We start from the raw sequence: 16,797 nt of genomic DNA on the forward strand, positions 1-16,797 counted from the left end.
TAAATTTCCTTGCTCCATGAAAAAAGAAGGATATCTCAGAGTTGAATGATGTTCTGGAGTCTCTTTAAGAACCTCCCATATCTTCTAAACTATCGTTTACGAGAATACAAAAATATATTTAGGTTAAGATAATTTTAACAAATATAAAAAAGTGGAGTTTTTTCTTCCAAACTCATCAATTTCTTTGATGTTGATTTCAACAAATACAATATTCTTTACATTACTTACATAATTGTACATATCATTCAATGGTACAGTTTCATTTTACTATGTACACTTTTAAATACTTTAGCGTACATAGTGCAGTACATAATCATATTTTACAGTGTCGAATAATTTGGTTTTTAAGGGAAGGATTTCACGAATGTAAAGATTGTGACCAAAGTCCAGAGTGAGACAAGAAAGCAGGCTTGAGATCTATAGTCTACAGTTGCAAAGTTAAGAGGGAAAGAGAAAACCCAAATTTTTAATATATATTTTGAATTTTGAACAGATTCTTGAAAATATTTTTCTGAAATCTGATTCTCAACATCATTATTTAAATCAGCTTTCATTTAGATTTGGCAGACAGACACTTTGGACTTCAGTCAATCTTTATTGTTTTTAATTATTGAATTGGTTCGAACCAAATGCCAAGAATTATCACTGGATAAGAGTCTCCTGGTGTCCCCTGAGCTTTGTGGGACTTGGAGATATAGAACTGGACGGAATATCTCCTTATATCCTCTGAGCTAAGTGGAATAAGGAGATCTATAGCTGGGTTGAATATATCCTCATATCTCCTGAGCTGAGTAGGATTAGGAGATCTAGAACTGGATGGAATATTACCTTTTATCCTCTGATCTTAGTGGGACTTGGAGATCTAGAACTGGACGGAATATCTCCTTATATCCTCTGAGCTAAGTGTAATAAGGAGATCTATAACTGGTTTGAATATCTCCTCACATCTCCTGAGCTTGAGTAGGACTTGGAGATCTAGAACTGGGCGGAAATCTCCTTATATCCTCTGAGCTAAGTGGAATAAGGAGATCTATAACTGGTTTGAATATATCCTCACATCTCCTGAGCTGAGTAGGAATAGGAGATCAAGAACTAGTTTGAATATCTAAGATTATTTCTGTTGGAAAGAGTCAGGTACAAGGATATGATGAGTAGAAACATGAATGAGGGAGAGATGAGGGATGGAGCTGAAGAGTAGAACGGACAGTATGGACACTGATAGGAACCACAAACTTCACAGATACTCAATATATATAATGAAGTAGCATTGAAGGTTCTAACGAAGAATTTCTCAGGTCTCAAGGGTTCTATGATTACAGCTTGTCTCGTCCTTGTCAGGTTTGCAACAGGAAAGTATCTAAAGAAATTGTGTTCGGTTAATTATATCAAATATCTGAAAGATTAACTAGTCTGAGTAATTTTGTGCAAAGTGAATTAAAGAAGTTAAGTGGGTTTATAGAATTGAGATTAATTAGAAGAGGATCAAACACTGGTGTAATTCAGAATTTTATGAGTTCAGTGTTTAAACTAGAAAACACAGAAATTCAAGTAGTTTAAGGAGTTTAAGGAGTTCATGCAGTTCAGCTCAAGGGTTCAGGAGTTCATGGAGTTCAGTTCAAGGAGTTCAAGTAGTTCGGTTTAAGTAGTTCAAGGAGTTTAAGTATTTCCCGGAGTTCAAGGAGTTCAGTTCAAGTAGATCATGGAGTTCAATTCAAGGAGTTCAAGCAGTTGAAGCAGTTCATTTCAATGAGTTCAGTTTAAGGAGTTCAAGGAGTTCAGTTTAAGAGTAGTTCAAGGAGTTTGGTTTAAGTAGTTGATGCAGTTCAGTTAAAGAATTTTAAGAAGTTCATGGAGTTCATTTCAAGTATTTTCAAGTAGTTCATGGAGTTCATAAAGTTCCCGGACGTTTAGTTCAAGTAGTTCAATGAGTTTAATTAGTTCAAAGTTATGACTAATTTCAAGGAGTTTTTGAGGATTTTCAGGAGTTCAATGAGTAGGTAAAAGTTAAAGTAGTTTGTATTTTAACGATTTAAAGTAGATCAACGAGGTTTTCAAGGTTTATAAAGGGACTGTTGTTGTGATCTGAAGTGACAATGTTCACGAAGGTACCCTAGAAACCTTAATCTGATCAATACTGTGGAAGATAACGTCGTTTTTGGTCGTTTTGAAAAGTGTTTAATTCTTACGATTTCTCCATTGTTTTTGAGGTAAGAATTGTAAAATATCTAGAAGTGTACTGTTGTTAATCGTACATTCCCCTCTATCAACTTGAAATTACGGATAAAGTCCCTCTAAGAGTAAAAAAATAAACCTACCTTCTAACAGTATGAGTAAAGCATTGCATTTGTGCAATGATGTGCTCGAAATACCAGATAGTTTTCCCAGGTTTATTTACATCCGCATCCTTCAGAGTTGGAACTACTCCTGATCTTACAATCTTGTTCGCATCAGGCTAGAAATATCATTCATATACTTTTTTACAGTAAGAACCAGAAAACTGTGGAATAGGAAGACGACATTAAAGTAACAATTAATCGTATTTGATGTTGTTACAAAGCAAATAGTTTTACTTGTGACTTTTAAAATTTTTTCGTAAGTGAATCACTTGTCAATTGAACTATTTAAAGCCATATTCGTCTTCTTCACAGTTTTTTTTGTAAAGTAAAATAAAAAAATATTTAATCTAAGTTAGAGTTATACTACAGAGTTACCAACAAAAGATAAGACTATAAAGACGAACTAATGGTTCTTAATTCTGTCGTACTGAAGCTTTATTTTTTTTTTCTATACTTTTATAGGTGAACTAAATGATTTTGCAAAGAATGTATAAAGTATAATGTTACAAAAAACCAAAACAAAAAACGATGGAATACAATTTGTTAAGTCGTCTCTGAAGTCTCCTCTTTTGTGATTAACCCTGTATGTATAATTCTGGGGATTTTTGTACATATTTATGAAAATTTTTTAAAAAAAGTTAAACTTAATAGTGCTGAAATTTGTCCATCAAATATATTATTTCATGCGTACAAGTACAAAAAATATTTTTTGATTTTGATCAACAAAATATAAATATTTAGAGAGAAGAGATTTTTTGTTGTAAAAAAAAATATTTTAAAAAAGTTAAGCTTGTATTATATTTTATTATATTTTTATTATGATAAACTTACACCGGATATTCATCTGTATCAAAATATACCCGGATATTTATTACCTGTAGCGTAATATACCGGATGTTCATTATCTGTATCAAAATATACCCGGATATTTATTACCTGTAGCATGATATAACCGGATGGAATATCCAAGACTAACATCGTCATCCCCGAGGTTGAACTCTCATCTGTACAAGTCCAGCTAAAGCAACTCCTAACATCAATCTCGGACTTGTTTCTTCCTCTGAAGGACTCGTAGATTGTGAGATTAAAGCATTTAACCGGAGGATTGTCCTTGAAGGGTTCGTAGTCTATTCCCCAGTTTATGTCCATCTGAGCGACTGCCTGACCCGCTCCTGTTGCGTGGAAATTGATGTGTCCCCATACATTAGGAATATCTATTTTCTGAAGGTTGGATACAGTATTTCCGTTAATCTTGAGATGTTTGGTTATATTTGAATCTGGAATATCGATTTCAATGTTTAAGTTTGTTAAATCTTTGATCCTTGAGTTGTAACTGTAGATTACCAATGCCTCCAGGGTTATGATAGTATCAACAGTTGCAATAAATCCTCCGTTACCCAACCTCATCGTGTTTAACCACTCTACTATCTGATCCTGGAGAATTGTTACTCCTCCACCTTGTACCAAGAAGAGAGTAAGAAGAGCATATCCAGTAGCTTCAACAGCCAGGGCATCATTAGTTTGTTTCTCTTTAGGCTCTAGGAAAGGTCTGTTGAACTGATATCTCACTGTGTTTGTAACAATCCTTGATGGGCTCCAGTAAACCATCCCACCTTCCTCCCTCTTCATTTGAAGTAGTTTACCGTAGGCAGCATCGGCTTCTGCACTGCGGGAGAGTGCTAGAGCGTAAGCTGTAATCGCCATATCATACGGATCCGTGATCTTGGGTAGATTTCTCTCCAGGTACTTTACTGCTCTCTGTCTTGAGGTTGCAGAGTATTTTTTAGTTTCCCCTTGAAGTTTTCCTGCTGTCTCTTGCAGAGCAATTAGAACATGAGCCGTGAGAGAGATATTTCGGTTTCCTTCTTCACTTTCCCCATCCATAGCTCTATGCAGAGGGTTCGGATAGAATTCAGTCTCAGAGAACGCTCCTTCAATGTTTTGATAGTTGATCAGCCACATGACGGAGGAACCAAATATTTCCGGATCAATGTAAATATAATCCTCCCAATCTTGGAATGAAACTGCTTGAAATATCCTGATACACCAGGCTGTCAACCAAACTGAAGGTTTGGATGTATCCCAGATGGAGACCCAACCCTGGGAACTGAATCTTCTCATTACTGCTGTGTACTCAACATTCATCTGCTCAAACACCTTCTTGGCCAGCTCCCAGTTTGGTTGGAGCTGATTAGTTAATCTATAGTAGTGAAGCTGCCAGGTGTTGGCGGCAAGATTGAAAGCATGATATTCAGTTCCTTTTCCATGTCTACCGTTCCCGTCTGGGAAAATCACTCCAAGGTGAACTGGTTCTCCATTCATGAAGGTTGGACCGATAACATCTCCACTCACAGAGATCTTTCCAAAAGCGCTTCCGAAAATATATCTTCGGTAAACCTCGTACGGAATAATCGGGGTTTCGTCAACAACAATATCCATGTATTCAAGTTCAAAAGCTCTGCTCTTGAGATCAAGCAGGACAGATGTATGCCTGTGAACTATACTTCCCTCCGGTAGAATCTCAATAGTTACACTCTGTGTGTTTGACATGATCTGAGTTGAAAGGTTTATATTTGCAGTGATAGCTCCTTGTTCACCCGCAGGAGTAGGTTTGATCGGGAGATGGACTTCCAATTCATCCTGTCCTCGCACAAACACAAGATGCTGGTGATCTCCTCTACTTGTCCGAGGGTTAAAACTCACAACGTAACCATAGTTTTCAACATGGATAAACTCGTATTCATCCGAACCCAATAGGGTAATAATACACTCCAGATCATACGGAGATCTATTCATGATCATACATCTAAGTCCTACAGATTCTCCTCTGTGTACCTCTTTTGGACCTTCACAGTAGAAATGAATTGGACGGATGGAATCATATGCTATCGGCTCATCCAGGATACCTATACCGTGCTGTTTGCTGATACTAACCGCATTAAAGTACCAACTGTCTGTTGTTAGAGGTACATTTAGAGTATAGAACTGTTCTCTATCCTCATCAATATTAACATCAAACCAACCCCATTCTCCGGTGCCAACATCATAGAAGTCAGTGTATCTATTAACCCTGGAGAGTCGGAACCTTAATGTTGCTTCCTTCTGCTCTTCAAACGCATCTCCGCAGTCACTCTCGTCCAAACCGTCCTCACAATCTTTCTGTCCATTACAGATCTGATCCGCAGTATAGCAACCCTTATGGAGACAGGGAAAAAATCCTGCGGTTTTATTACACTGTCTGGTCAGAGGTTGCTGTGGAATGAAAACAAAATCTGTGAAAATCAAAATCTCATTGAGTTCAAAAGTTCTGTTTGTATCGACTCCGTAGTCCATGGCAGGATAGTAGGTTACTTGATCAGGGTTGCTTCCTTCTCGGTCTGTGAAGAAAACACGATGAATATGTTTCTTTACATTCTCAAAGGAGTGTAAGCTCTCCAGAATAGAGGCTTTAGTGATCGTATTTATACCCTGGGTAGCAAATACAGCTGATCGAACCGTGGAGGATAGAAAAACTGCTCCAGGATCTCCCCTGCAGGTTGCTTCTACAGTATCCTTCAAGTGGTCCTTTATCTGAGTAAGCTTAAACTCTATCTTGTGACGGTTTATTGCCTGAACTGGGAAGTATGCGGAGTCAGAGAGAAGATAATCGTCCGGTTTAGTGACAGTGTAGACCATGATATGGAAACCTGGAGCCATCTCCGAGGAAACAACAATGCTGAATGTGTTCACTATTGGATGAATATCTGAACCATACTCTCGGCCAGAGTTTATAATCAGGTTCTTTGACACAATTATCCAGTCAAAATATGGAAGAGGAAAGTTACTTTTTACGTGGAAGACAATATATTGTCCGACGCCAATGTTCCTGGTGCTTGATCGGACATGGATATGGCGGTCCTTAGGACCATATGCTCCGTATGCTGTAGTCTCCGTGTAAGTATCTCGAGAGTTCTTGGAATCACTGTAATATGCACTCAGGTACAATTCTTCAGTCAGTTCTGGAACATCAAAATGGAATCTATGAACTCCGGTTTTTCGGTATTCTTCATAGGTCTTCTCCTTCGCATAGAGTTCATGGAAGAGAAATTCTGTATTTTTCTCAGCATCATCTGTAAAAAATGCTGCTGGGTTGATACCATTGCTGGAACCAACGTCTTGAGCAGCTCTGGAACCAAAGAGCTGTCCATAATGCTGGAGACGATCAATATCAGCAAATGAATTGAATTCGTCCGTCAGTTGTCTCGGTACCTTGATAGCAGGTAGATTCTCTACACTTCCATCCTTCTTCTTTGCTCGGATTCTGATCTCCAGCTCGGAATCCTTGAGAACCTCCTCTGGGAGCGCAACTTGGTCGTGATATCTCACTGCAACAGTTCCTTGAAACATCATTCCAGGTTTAAACACCATAGGACTGCTTCCAACAAACCGCAGGCTCAAGGTCTGATTGATTATCCGGCTCTCACAGAACCCACGTTGAGTATTATTATAAAAGTATTCTGTTACAAAAGCTTCTGCCCGGATCTGTATCCCCTGAACGGTTCCCATAAACCGTTCAATGTCTGCCATCTGTAGGTAGAAGGGATCACTTGTCAAATCATAATTTTGATGGAAAGACCTTCTCTCCGAGGAGATATACGTCCAGTTCTGGAAGAGAGGACGGATGGGTTGAGTAGTTGTGTTAACATAAGGGTCCAGGTATCCGTATCTCTCAGGGTTGGATAATAATGACAAATTTTTTATTGGGATTCCGTCCTGGTTGTTAAACAACTGATTCCTATAGGTATTTGAAATGTTATGGTAGTATGTGTACTCTTTCCTGTACAGTACTGTATCATTGTACAACGGTGTTGTACCGTCTATTTTCTTCGCGTACCATCGAAGATGAACAGTTCCCTTGGCAGTTTTCTCGAAAAGGTACGCTGCCGATACTTGAGCTGATATCACATTCTCAGTATCAAACACAAAGGTTGGCATACGGACAAACACCTCAAACATCGGCATATAGTACTTCTCAACCTTGATCTTCTTCTCCTCAATTTGTCCTTGAGTTGCAACACGTATAGTCCAGAACCCAACCTGGAGAAAAACAAATCTGTTTGTTTAAGCTTGAAAACATGTTAGGAAGGGATTTGAGAAGAAAACAAAAGATTGAGTTTACTTATTTTCAAAAACACAATAAAGGATATGATACCAATAATGAATAAATGCAAATACTTTGATACAAAATAGATTGATAGAAATTAAAAGTAGGAAATTAATTATAAAAACAAATATGAATGAAATTAAAAACGGGATAAAAACAGATTAGCTGAATGAAAATATAGTAAATTGAATGAAAATATAGTAAATTGAATGAAAATATAATAAATTGAATGAAAATTGCCAAAAATAAAAATAGATAATGACTAATAGTAAAAAATAGTTAGTACCTTAGGAAACTCTGGTAAATAGAATACTCCTGTTAAAACTCCATTATTGATTTGTTTAGAATTCCATTTCCTAGATTTAAATTTATTTTAACTTAAGAGACAGCGGAGTTATAGGAGACAGAGATAGAGAAACAGCAGAGTTTAAAGAGAAGGTAAAGTTAAAGAGACAACAGAGTTTAAAGAAACAGCAGAGTTCAAAGAGAAGGAAGAGTTAAAGAGACAACAGAGTTTAAAGAAACAGCAAAGTTAAAAAACAGCAAAGTTTAAGGATACCGCAGAGTTTAAAGAAACAGCAGAGTTTAAAGAAACTGCAGAATTTTAGCAGACAGCAGAGTTTAAAAAAACCAGATTTTAAAGAGACAGAAGATATTACCTGATTACAAATCCATCCGGATCTATGATGAATAAATCTGCAATCTCAGTATAGGGCTGCAAAGAGGTGTCCAACATTACTGCGCGAACTCTAAACAAAAATCAAAAATTAAAATAGTTTAAAAATAATGTTCTTCGATGAGAAAATAATGTGCTTAGATGAGAAAAAATATCTTGTAATGTAAAACGGCACGAACAATGAAAAAGACAAAAAACTACAATTTGTTTCTTTAAAATGTTAAAATTTTTCAATATTTTGTAAATTTTTCTTTCTTATCAAACAAAAGTCTAGTTAAAAAATTATTATTAGATTCTCCTTCTATTTTCAAGATTCCTGGAATATTTTCTTTTTTGTTAAATTAATCAAAATATAAAAACTATTAAAATCAAATAGCTTTTTGAAACCAAAGAAAACTGCATGATACTTGTTAATTGCACATGTAAGAATTGCAATATGAGCTGGTTAAAACATGACAATTTTGATAAAAAGAGTAACCTCTCGCTAGTATCTATCTTAATCTTACCCGACCTACGTGGGGGGGGGGGGATGAGTAAAAATAAAAGAACTTTAGGAGAGGATTTTCTTTATATTTAAAATTATGATTTTTGATTGTCAAGCGAGAAATAATCTTTGAGAATTTTAGCATGAAAATGTTGATACGTCTATTAAGCGACAAAAAGTAAAATTTTCATCATTCTCCAACTAACCTGATATCTTGGAACCCGTCATAAACAGCCTTGTTAGTGGAGATAGATATGGAGAGGAATTGTCTGGAGAACTCCAGTTTAGTCTCGTTTTCAAATATAATTGCTCCTCCCCCGATACCTGATCCCTCTAGTCGGAGCCTGTACTCACTGTCAACATTGTTACCAGGAGGAACCTGAAAATAAACACAAGTTATTAATCTTGGTTCAAAATCAAGGTTTTCAACTTACATGTAACCTAATTAATAACTTAACGTTCGATGAAAAAAATTTGTCTCAAATTCATAAAAAAAAGATACAAATTATAAACTGGAGTATTATACTGTTTCTAGAATAGAATAGACCATATTTATAGAGTACCCTATATAACAGCCTACATGGAGCAGAATAGATATTATCTCTAGAGAGCCCTACATAATATACTGCCTGGAGTTGAATAGATCTTGTCTCTAGAGAACCCTATATAACATCCTACCTGGAGTAGAATAGACCTTGTCTCTAGAGAACCCAATATAACATCCTACCTGTAGTAAAATAGATCTTGTCTCTAGAGAACCCAATATAACATCCTACCTGGAGTAAAATAGATCTTGTCTCTAGAGAACCCAATATAACATCCTACCTGGAGTAAAATAGATCTTGTCTCTAAAGGTTGCATGTTAACATAGTCTCCGTAAACCTCTACTCCGTCCCTGGATAGCGCAGCTCGAACTCTTGATGGAGGGGATTCCTCTAGAAGACTTACGATAACCTGAACAGACAGTTTAATTGTTTTTCAGATTAGAAAATTCTAAATTCTAGATAAAATAGGATTGTGGAACCTGGGAAATTATAAAAGACGATCTAAAAGTTCCTTAATTCCCATTTTTATCGGGGATTCCATCAACCATACCTGTATCCCATGTATTTAGGTAGCATCAACCATACCTGTATCCCATGTATTTAGGTAGCATCAACCATACCTGTATCCCATTGCTATAAATAGTTTATAAACAAAACAAAAGTTCATTTAATCTTTGAAAGTTTGCAATTTCGATATTGAAAACTGATTCTTACTCTCGGTGGGGTTACAAGTTTTTAAAACTCTAAAGAAATGATGATTTTGCAAATATTATATTTTGTACTTTAAATGATGATATGCCCTTTTTTAAAACATTGAATTTTCAACTTTAATGGAAATGATCCCTGCTATTTCTGAATCGTAAATTTTAAATGAATAAAAAAAAAAAAATAAATCTGATCCTAGGAAAAATATTTGTAAACGTCAAAAATCATATAACTGAGAAAATTTACAACTAATTCAAAAAACATATAGTCAAAATATCAAAAGGAATTCGATAAAACTATCAATGCAATCTATTCTGGTAATTTTCTAAAATGTACCCACGTGGCCAATTAAATTTTTGAAAACCTTAACAAAATACATCACAAAACCTTATCGGCCTACAATTTACAATAGGTTTAATCAATTGCCTTGAAATTGTTTTAACCAAGCCAAATAAAAAAATTTATATTTAATGCTATTTTTTACGTTTTAGAGGTTTCGTGATTTTTTGTTGAATAGTGTTCAATTTTATACTCCTTCAATACTCTCGTTATACACCTGATATATAGTAATATTGTTATATACCTGATATATAGCACTAATGTTATATACTTGATATATAGCACTCTTGTTATATACCTAATATATAGCACTCTNAGTACACCTGCTCTTTACCTGATAAATAGTACTCGGTCGAACGATTTTACTAGCTAGGATTAGATAGGTTGGAGGTCGTCTGTAAACCCTCTCTTCTCTCTCATCTATCCCTGCAACCTGACTGATCTTCTGCTCCCTGATATCTCCTATAACCCGTCTCTGTGGTATAACAAAGTCCAGGATACAGACCAGTATCAGGACCAGCAGCTCCCTGAATTCATAAAACCCTTATTACAAAATTGTACTCAAGCAAAAGTAAGAAGTTTTTATTTTTTATTTTTAGTTCATTCATTATTTATAATGTTTGGACATTATTCAACTTCTTTTCAGAGTAACTTATTTTTCTTTTTCAAATTTTCATGAGATAGAAAATTTAAAAATAATGGAAAACTTTGAGAATTATGAAATATTCACCTTTTCCCCATATTTTACAGTTTTGAGGTTAGAAGATAAACCAGTTCATCTCCTACTCAGTCAAACCTTTCAATCCTAAAATATATCAGAATATTTAGAAATAATTGTTAACCCTATTAAGGCTGACGTCTGGTTTACCCAAAATAGTCTAGGGGGGGGGGGATCCCAGGGACCCCCCTCTATTTCCCTAATGTGATACAAATCTATAATATTTGATACATTTTCGGAAAGCCCTTGGGCTTTGCTTTAATAATCTGAAAATAAATTTGCAAATTTGCAAAATTTAATCTACCTAGCTTTAATATAAAATATGATTTTTATCTTTTATTTTTCCTTTCAAAGATTAAATATTAAAACTGAAATGATTTTCAATTTTAGAATGAATATTTTTTTATTGAAGGATGTAACGTTAACAGACATCTATATTTAATTCATCTGTCTTTTTAATTATCTTTTTATAAAATAAATTAAAGGGGATTTTTTTTTTAAATATCCCGAATCGAGATGATTTTTTTAGTTGTAGTTGTTTGTTTATATTCGAGTATCCGGCCAAAGAAATTTACATAATTTGAGTTGAGTTTAGTAAATGCATCAAAAGAATACTTTATCTAATCAAAGAATGCATAAAATTCATCTTAAGGTTTCCAGGGGGTTGGGAGAAATGTATTTAAATGTAATGAATATTTAAAAGCACGCGTCTATAAATATTAATTTAAATGCAATCACAAACAAAAACTAAACATAGCATACAAAGAAGCTTGAATAAAGAAACTTATTAAAGACACTAAAGGAATTGGGAATAATATAAAATAAATGAGACTTGTTTGACATTGAGGATTCAACTCTTCAATCTAATATGTATTTTAAAAAAAAAACATTTTTATTTTTCTAGGCGTCAAAAGATAAATATTTGCTTCATATTCAGAGGATTTTTAGTTTTTATTTCTTAACTTGTGACAATATGATCCTCTAAGGATAAGATTATAAGGACTTCAAAAAACTTTTTGAAAATGCCAAAAGTTTGAATTTGATAATTGGTCCCATTTTGTTAACTAGCCTTTTAAGGCTTAACAAACTGATTCATTCTAACACGGAACAAGGTTTCAGATGCAGAGAACCTTGAATGTAAGAGAAAATATTGAATAAATTGCGTACAGTCGTCTTTGAAGTATTTTCCTTTAAACATAACCCTATATCTATACTTTATATCTAATTTCGGAATGTTTAATTGTGCATTTTTCAAAAGTTTATCCGACCGGATATAAAAATCTTAAAATCATGATATAAAACACACAATTTATCATCACATTAATTGGCCGGAGCTGGAAACTTAAAAATGGAACAAATTTGGTGAAACTCTTCATTATTTCTCAAGAAGAGATTTACTCATGGGTCTAACCAACAGAGATTCAACCAACAGAGATTCAACCAATCAGAGGAGGGTTCAGCTAGTTTAGTTCAACCATTCAGAGAAGGGTTCAGCTAGTTTAGTTCAACCAATCAGAGGAGGGTTCAGCTAGTTTAGTTCAACTAATCAGAGGAGGGTTCAGCTAGTTTAGTCCAACCAATCAGAGGAGGGTTCAGCTAGTTTATAGTTCAACCAATCAGAGGAGGGTTCAGCTAGTTTAGTTCAACCAATCAGAGGAGGGTTCAGCTAGTTTAGTTCAACTAATCAGAGGAGGGTTCAGCTAGTTTAGTCCAACCAATCAGAGGAGGGTTCAGCTAGTTTATAGTTCAACCAATCAGAGGAGGGTTCAGCTAGTTTAGTCCAACCAATCAGAGGAGGGTTCAGCTAGTTTAGTTCAACCAATCAGAGGAGGGTTCAGCTAGTTTAGTTCAAACTTCGTGGATTTAAACAATTATCCCGCACTTGCCAGGCTACATTTCTTGCAGAACACGTGCTTGTCCGACTCCTCAGTGGGTAGTCTGACTGGACAGTACGACTAAATGCAATACAGTTCATGTTGTACCGGCTAGAATCATGCAACTTTTAGAGTGGGGTGCCCGACGAGAACAGAGTGAGTTTTGCCAACTCCGTCAGTTCAAAAGTTCCAAGCTCTGGCTTGAAGAATGTAAAAAGGAGTGGTTTGAGAATATCCAAGAGTATGCTAAAAGAACCATATATCCGCTAAACGGTGTCCCTATAAACATGGGAACTAAATGACGACTTCTATATCATCTTTGTTCGAAGAGGGATTATTTCGTAAATATAATTTTGTAGTATCACAGTTGAAACATTTAACACCGTTAAAACTAGTAGTCTTCTGGATTTCCAACATGTGGTCTACCATTTTTTCACCTTCAAAATTGACAATGGAAAGTTTGAAATATCAAAGGTTTACACTATCAGATGGCAAAGATATAAGGATTAGAAAATTTGAGTTTGTGGGAAAGACTCAATTCCTTTGTTCAGATTCCAATGTTCAAATGTTCAATTTTAAGATACAAAGAAGGTAGAACACGTTTTGGAAAGCGAACGTATTAAACGTTCCATCTTTTTTTTGATGCACTTTATGTCATTTATCAATTATCGGATCAAAGACGCTATTCATGTTTATTGGAACACCCTGTATATTAAGGATCATGAGGAACCTGCAGCTGTCTGAATTCCAGAAAGGGGAATTCCCCGTTCGAAAACAAATCTATTGTTGGAATCCCAATGTCTCTTATTGGTCAAAAAATATTATGTTGTGGTTTAGTTTCAAAACTAAATAAAATTTGACTGTGACAAAGAATTAATCTATGGTCTGTGATAAGAAAATGTAGCTTGAACTGGTATATTCAAGACTTTGTGTCAGGTTGACTGTTTTTTAGGAGGGTTGTCAGATATGTTTAGATTTACATGAATTAACATCAAACTAGACATTTTTAAACAGGTCGGAACTTGGATTTTTCATCAAAACCAAAAAATGGAGAATTGAATACGACATTTATTATAGTTTCTGATATTTTCTAGGTAAGTCAGATAGAACCTCCGCTATAAAGAGATATGCAGATTGCCGGGACGGAAAATCCCCAAACACATATGAATTAAGTGAGTACTGAAAATTCGTCATTCATCTACGAGGCATTCATTCGTTAAGATAATTATACATTTAATAAAAATTTAATTTAATTCGACGATTCTGCAATGAAAATTTGATAAAAAATAAATTTTTAAATCCAGCCTGAAACTGTGGAATAGGAAGACGACTTTTAGACTCAAGTTATGATTTTGAATAGTCCAATGAACATGAAACCAAGCAATAGCAATTTGTACAACCACGAAACATGACAGTTGTTGGACAGTTTTTAAATGTCTTCTTCCATATACTTTATTAGACATTACATTCATTTTCCAGTTTATTTCTTTTAACATTTTTATTAATCAAATATAAATTACTTTGAAATCAATTTTAACACAATATGACTGCCATAAAATATTTTTTATTTGTCTCTTTGGTATCTAACAACTTAACAAATTATGGAAGAAGACATTTTAAACTATTCACCAACTGTCATGTTTCGTGGGACACTCTATATGTTTATTTTTAATCTACTGGTAAAAATACACTTTTTTTTCAATGGTGTCTTTCTATTCCACTGTTTTATAAGGCTCAAGTTACAATTGTTCGAAAAATGCTGGAATGATTAATAAGTATTTAGATTCGGTACCGTACACTCTTATCGAAATGAAAAATAAGTGTTTTTAATTTAAAAAACAATTCAGTTCAGTTTTTACTTAATTATAATCACAGCACAAGTTTAATTTAGGCTCGATATTGAAGATATCAGGTTTTTGAAGTCCTCGGGAAACGGTTTTATATCAATCACTTTTTACAGAAACATCGGATGGAAAGTTTTACCGATTCATTCTCATATCTCAGAAACACATACTTAATGTTTTTTTGGGACTCCACGTACTTCTGCCCTAGGACTACCCTACTATTAAAGGAACTTGTGTTTTGCATTCTTTCTTTTTAACTTCTGATTAGCTAAACATTTAACTTGTCACAGTTGTAGGCATATATTCCAATATAATACAGACACATTCTACTGTATTCGATCAGCTAGTATTTGCATGCAAATATGTTTTAATGTTTTATGTCCAATTGGATCCTAAATATCTACTGTATGAAAAATGAGAAACCAAAATAGTGCATGTTTCACGTTATTGCACTAAAATATGTTTTAAAGATTTATTTAGATGCTTTAAGAGAATATTTTTTATTGTTATAATTATTCGTTCTTTTATTTAAAAGTTCTTGTAAAATCGGAACTTTCCATGCATGGTCCAATGGGACATCAAAATATTTCATTTGTTTCTTAACTAACATTTTACTAAGATCAGAAGGATTTACAGAACAATCATTTGCAATAGAAAATAAATTTCTGCCAAGAATTGTGTTAAGGTCATTTTTGCATAAATTAGAAAGAAACTTCTTTACACAAAATACTTTTCCGCAATTATGAAAACCAAAAATAATAGGTTTGGTCGTATAAAGGTTAGAAATGGAGACCAACCTGAAGCTTTAAAAGAAAAAAATTATTAAGGAAAAAACATCAGAGTCAGATTAAAATCTTAGTTTATGTTGAGGCCCAAGGAAAGTTTCAGTTTCAGATCTAGATTTAAGTTCAGGAAAAGCCTGGTTTAAGTTCAGATTTTATTTTATATTTAGAATTTAGGTTCAAGTTCACGTTCACGTTCAGATTCAGGTTGAAGTTGGGGTTTAGGTTTAGGTTCACGTTCGGATTCAGGTTGAAGGTTTAGGTTCAGGTTCACGTTCGGATTAGGTTAAGGTTTAGGTTCAGGTTCACGTTCGGATTAAGGTTGAAGGTTTAGGTTCAGGTTCACGTTCGGATTCAGGTTGAAGTTTGGATTTAGGTTCACGTTCGGATTCAGGTTGAAGGTTTAGGTTCAGGTTACGCATTTTAACTGTTTTTAAGATTTGTCTCTATGTACAAATCTATCAAAAATATTGAATTTCAGAAATAAAAATATTTTTCCATTGTTTTTAACATTTTTCATCCTATTTTGATGTTTGTTATCTTCAATATTGAAAAGAAATGGAAAAATAAAGGAAACTTCTCCTTTTACGCTGCAAATTATTCGTAGAGTATCGGAGATTTTGAAAACCGTTAAAAAATCCAAATTGTAAACAGCACCGAAAAATTTCCTATTTTAAAAACATATTTTTTAACCTTCCACAAGATATTCAGTCGAGTCTGAGATGAACAAGGACGAATATGCTTTTATTTGATCAAATATGTTTCGTGAACTTACTCGTTCGTTCATTTAAATTATTACAAAGCATTTATTGTTTCATGTGTTTAATATGTTTATCTGTTATAGTTTAATACTAGAGAACCCTTGAGATAAAAACAAGAATTAAAATCAATAAATACCTCTGAACCTCGGCTCCGTGTTGTTAACAAATATTAGAGGATTTGTATTTATGAATTCATTTCACGGAGTAACTTTACACTAAACCATACTGTGAGTGCCTGTATGTATTATGGGCGGTTAGTAAAGTGTAACTTGCTTGAACAGGTATAGAGGTATGAAGGCAGCAAGGCAGGTAGGAAAGGTATCTCCGTCCTGCCCCGGGATATTGGATCTACAACCTGGGTGCGGTTGGTTTTACCTCGGTATCGGGGTATAGCCGGTAGTAAGGCGCACAGGTGAACCGCGCCGTACCAGGAGAACCAGAAGAACCAACCATGGAGTAGTGTCATGCAAATGAAATCATATGGAAGTTACATCGAACCACACTATACAGAACGTACCGGAGAGTTATCCCAAACCACTTTTCAGAGCTGAATTTATCATGTAACTTCCTTTATCAAGTTGTTGATGAAT

At 34.6% G+C, this 16,797-nt stretch overlaps 2 protein-coding genes across 2 annotated transcripts in view; one reads left to right on the forward strand and one right to left on the reverse strand.

Annotated features, from left to right (window-relative positions):
* Window positions 1-14,118, forward strand: part of LOC111698079 (uncharacterized) — a 39,723-nt gene extending 25,605 nt beyond the window's left edge. Inside the window, exon 5 of the mRNA XM_023468315.1 lies at window positions 13,915-14,118. Coding sequence (XP_023324083.1) covers window positions 13,915-13,918 — 4 coding nt within the window. The 3' untranslated portion in view covers window positions 13,919-14,118. The remainder of the gene's footprint in view (window positions 1-13,914) is intronic.
* On the reverse strand, window positions 96-16,723 carry LOC111698073 (complement C3). Its single transcript, XM_023468309.1, has 10 exons — window positions 16,344-16,723; window positions 10,959-11,033; window positions 10,563-10,755; window positions 9,465-9,593; window positions 8,846-9,018; window positions 8,139-8,228; window positions 7,766-7,835; window positions 3,273-7,412; window positions 2,316-2,452; window positions 96-1,357 (listed from the first exon to the last, which is right to left on the reverse strand). The coding sequence occupies exons 2-10, from the start codon at window positions 10,967-10,969 to the stop codon at window positions 1,093-1,095; spliced, it is 5,208 nt and encodes a 1,735-aa protein (XP_023324077.1). The 5' UTR covers window positions 10,970-11,033; window positions 16,344-16,723; the 3' UTR covers window positions 96-1,092.
* Between the last annotated feature and the right edge of the window lie 74 nt (window positions 16,724-16,797).

The sequence above is a fragment of the Eurytemora carolleeae genome, unplaced genomic scaffold, assembly GCF_000591075.1.
Source record: "Eurytemora carolleeae unplaced genomic scaffold, Eaff_2.0 scaffold64, whole genome shotgun sequence".
In the NCBI taxonomy this organism is placed as follows: Eukaryota; Metazoa; Arthropoda; class Copepoda; order Calanoida; family Temoridae; genus Eurytemora; species Eurytemora carolleeae.

What these genes read in the sequence shown, in the direction of transcription:
- LOC111698073 (XM_023468309.1), bottom strand. An exon ending in GACGGGTTCCAAGATATCAG is followed by an intron (nt 8,229 to 8,845) that starts GTTAGTTGGAGA and finishes ATTTTTGTTTAG; the next exon opens with AGTTCGCGCAGTAATGTTGG. An exon ending in CCGGATGGATTTGTAATCAG is followed by an intron (nt 7,836 to 8,138) that starts GTAATATCTTCT and finishes ATTTAAATCTAG; the next exon opens with GAAATGGAATTCTAAACAAA.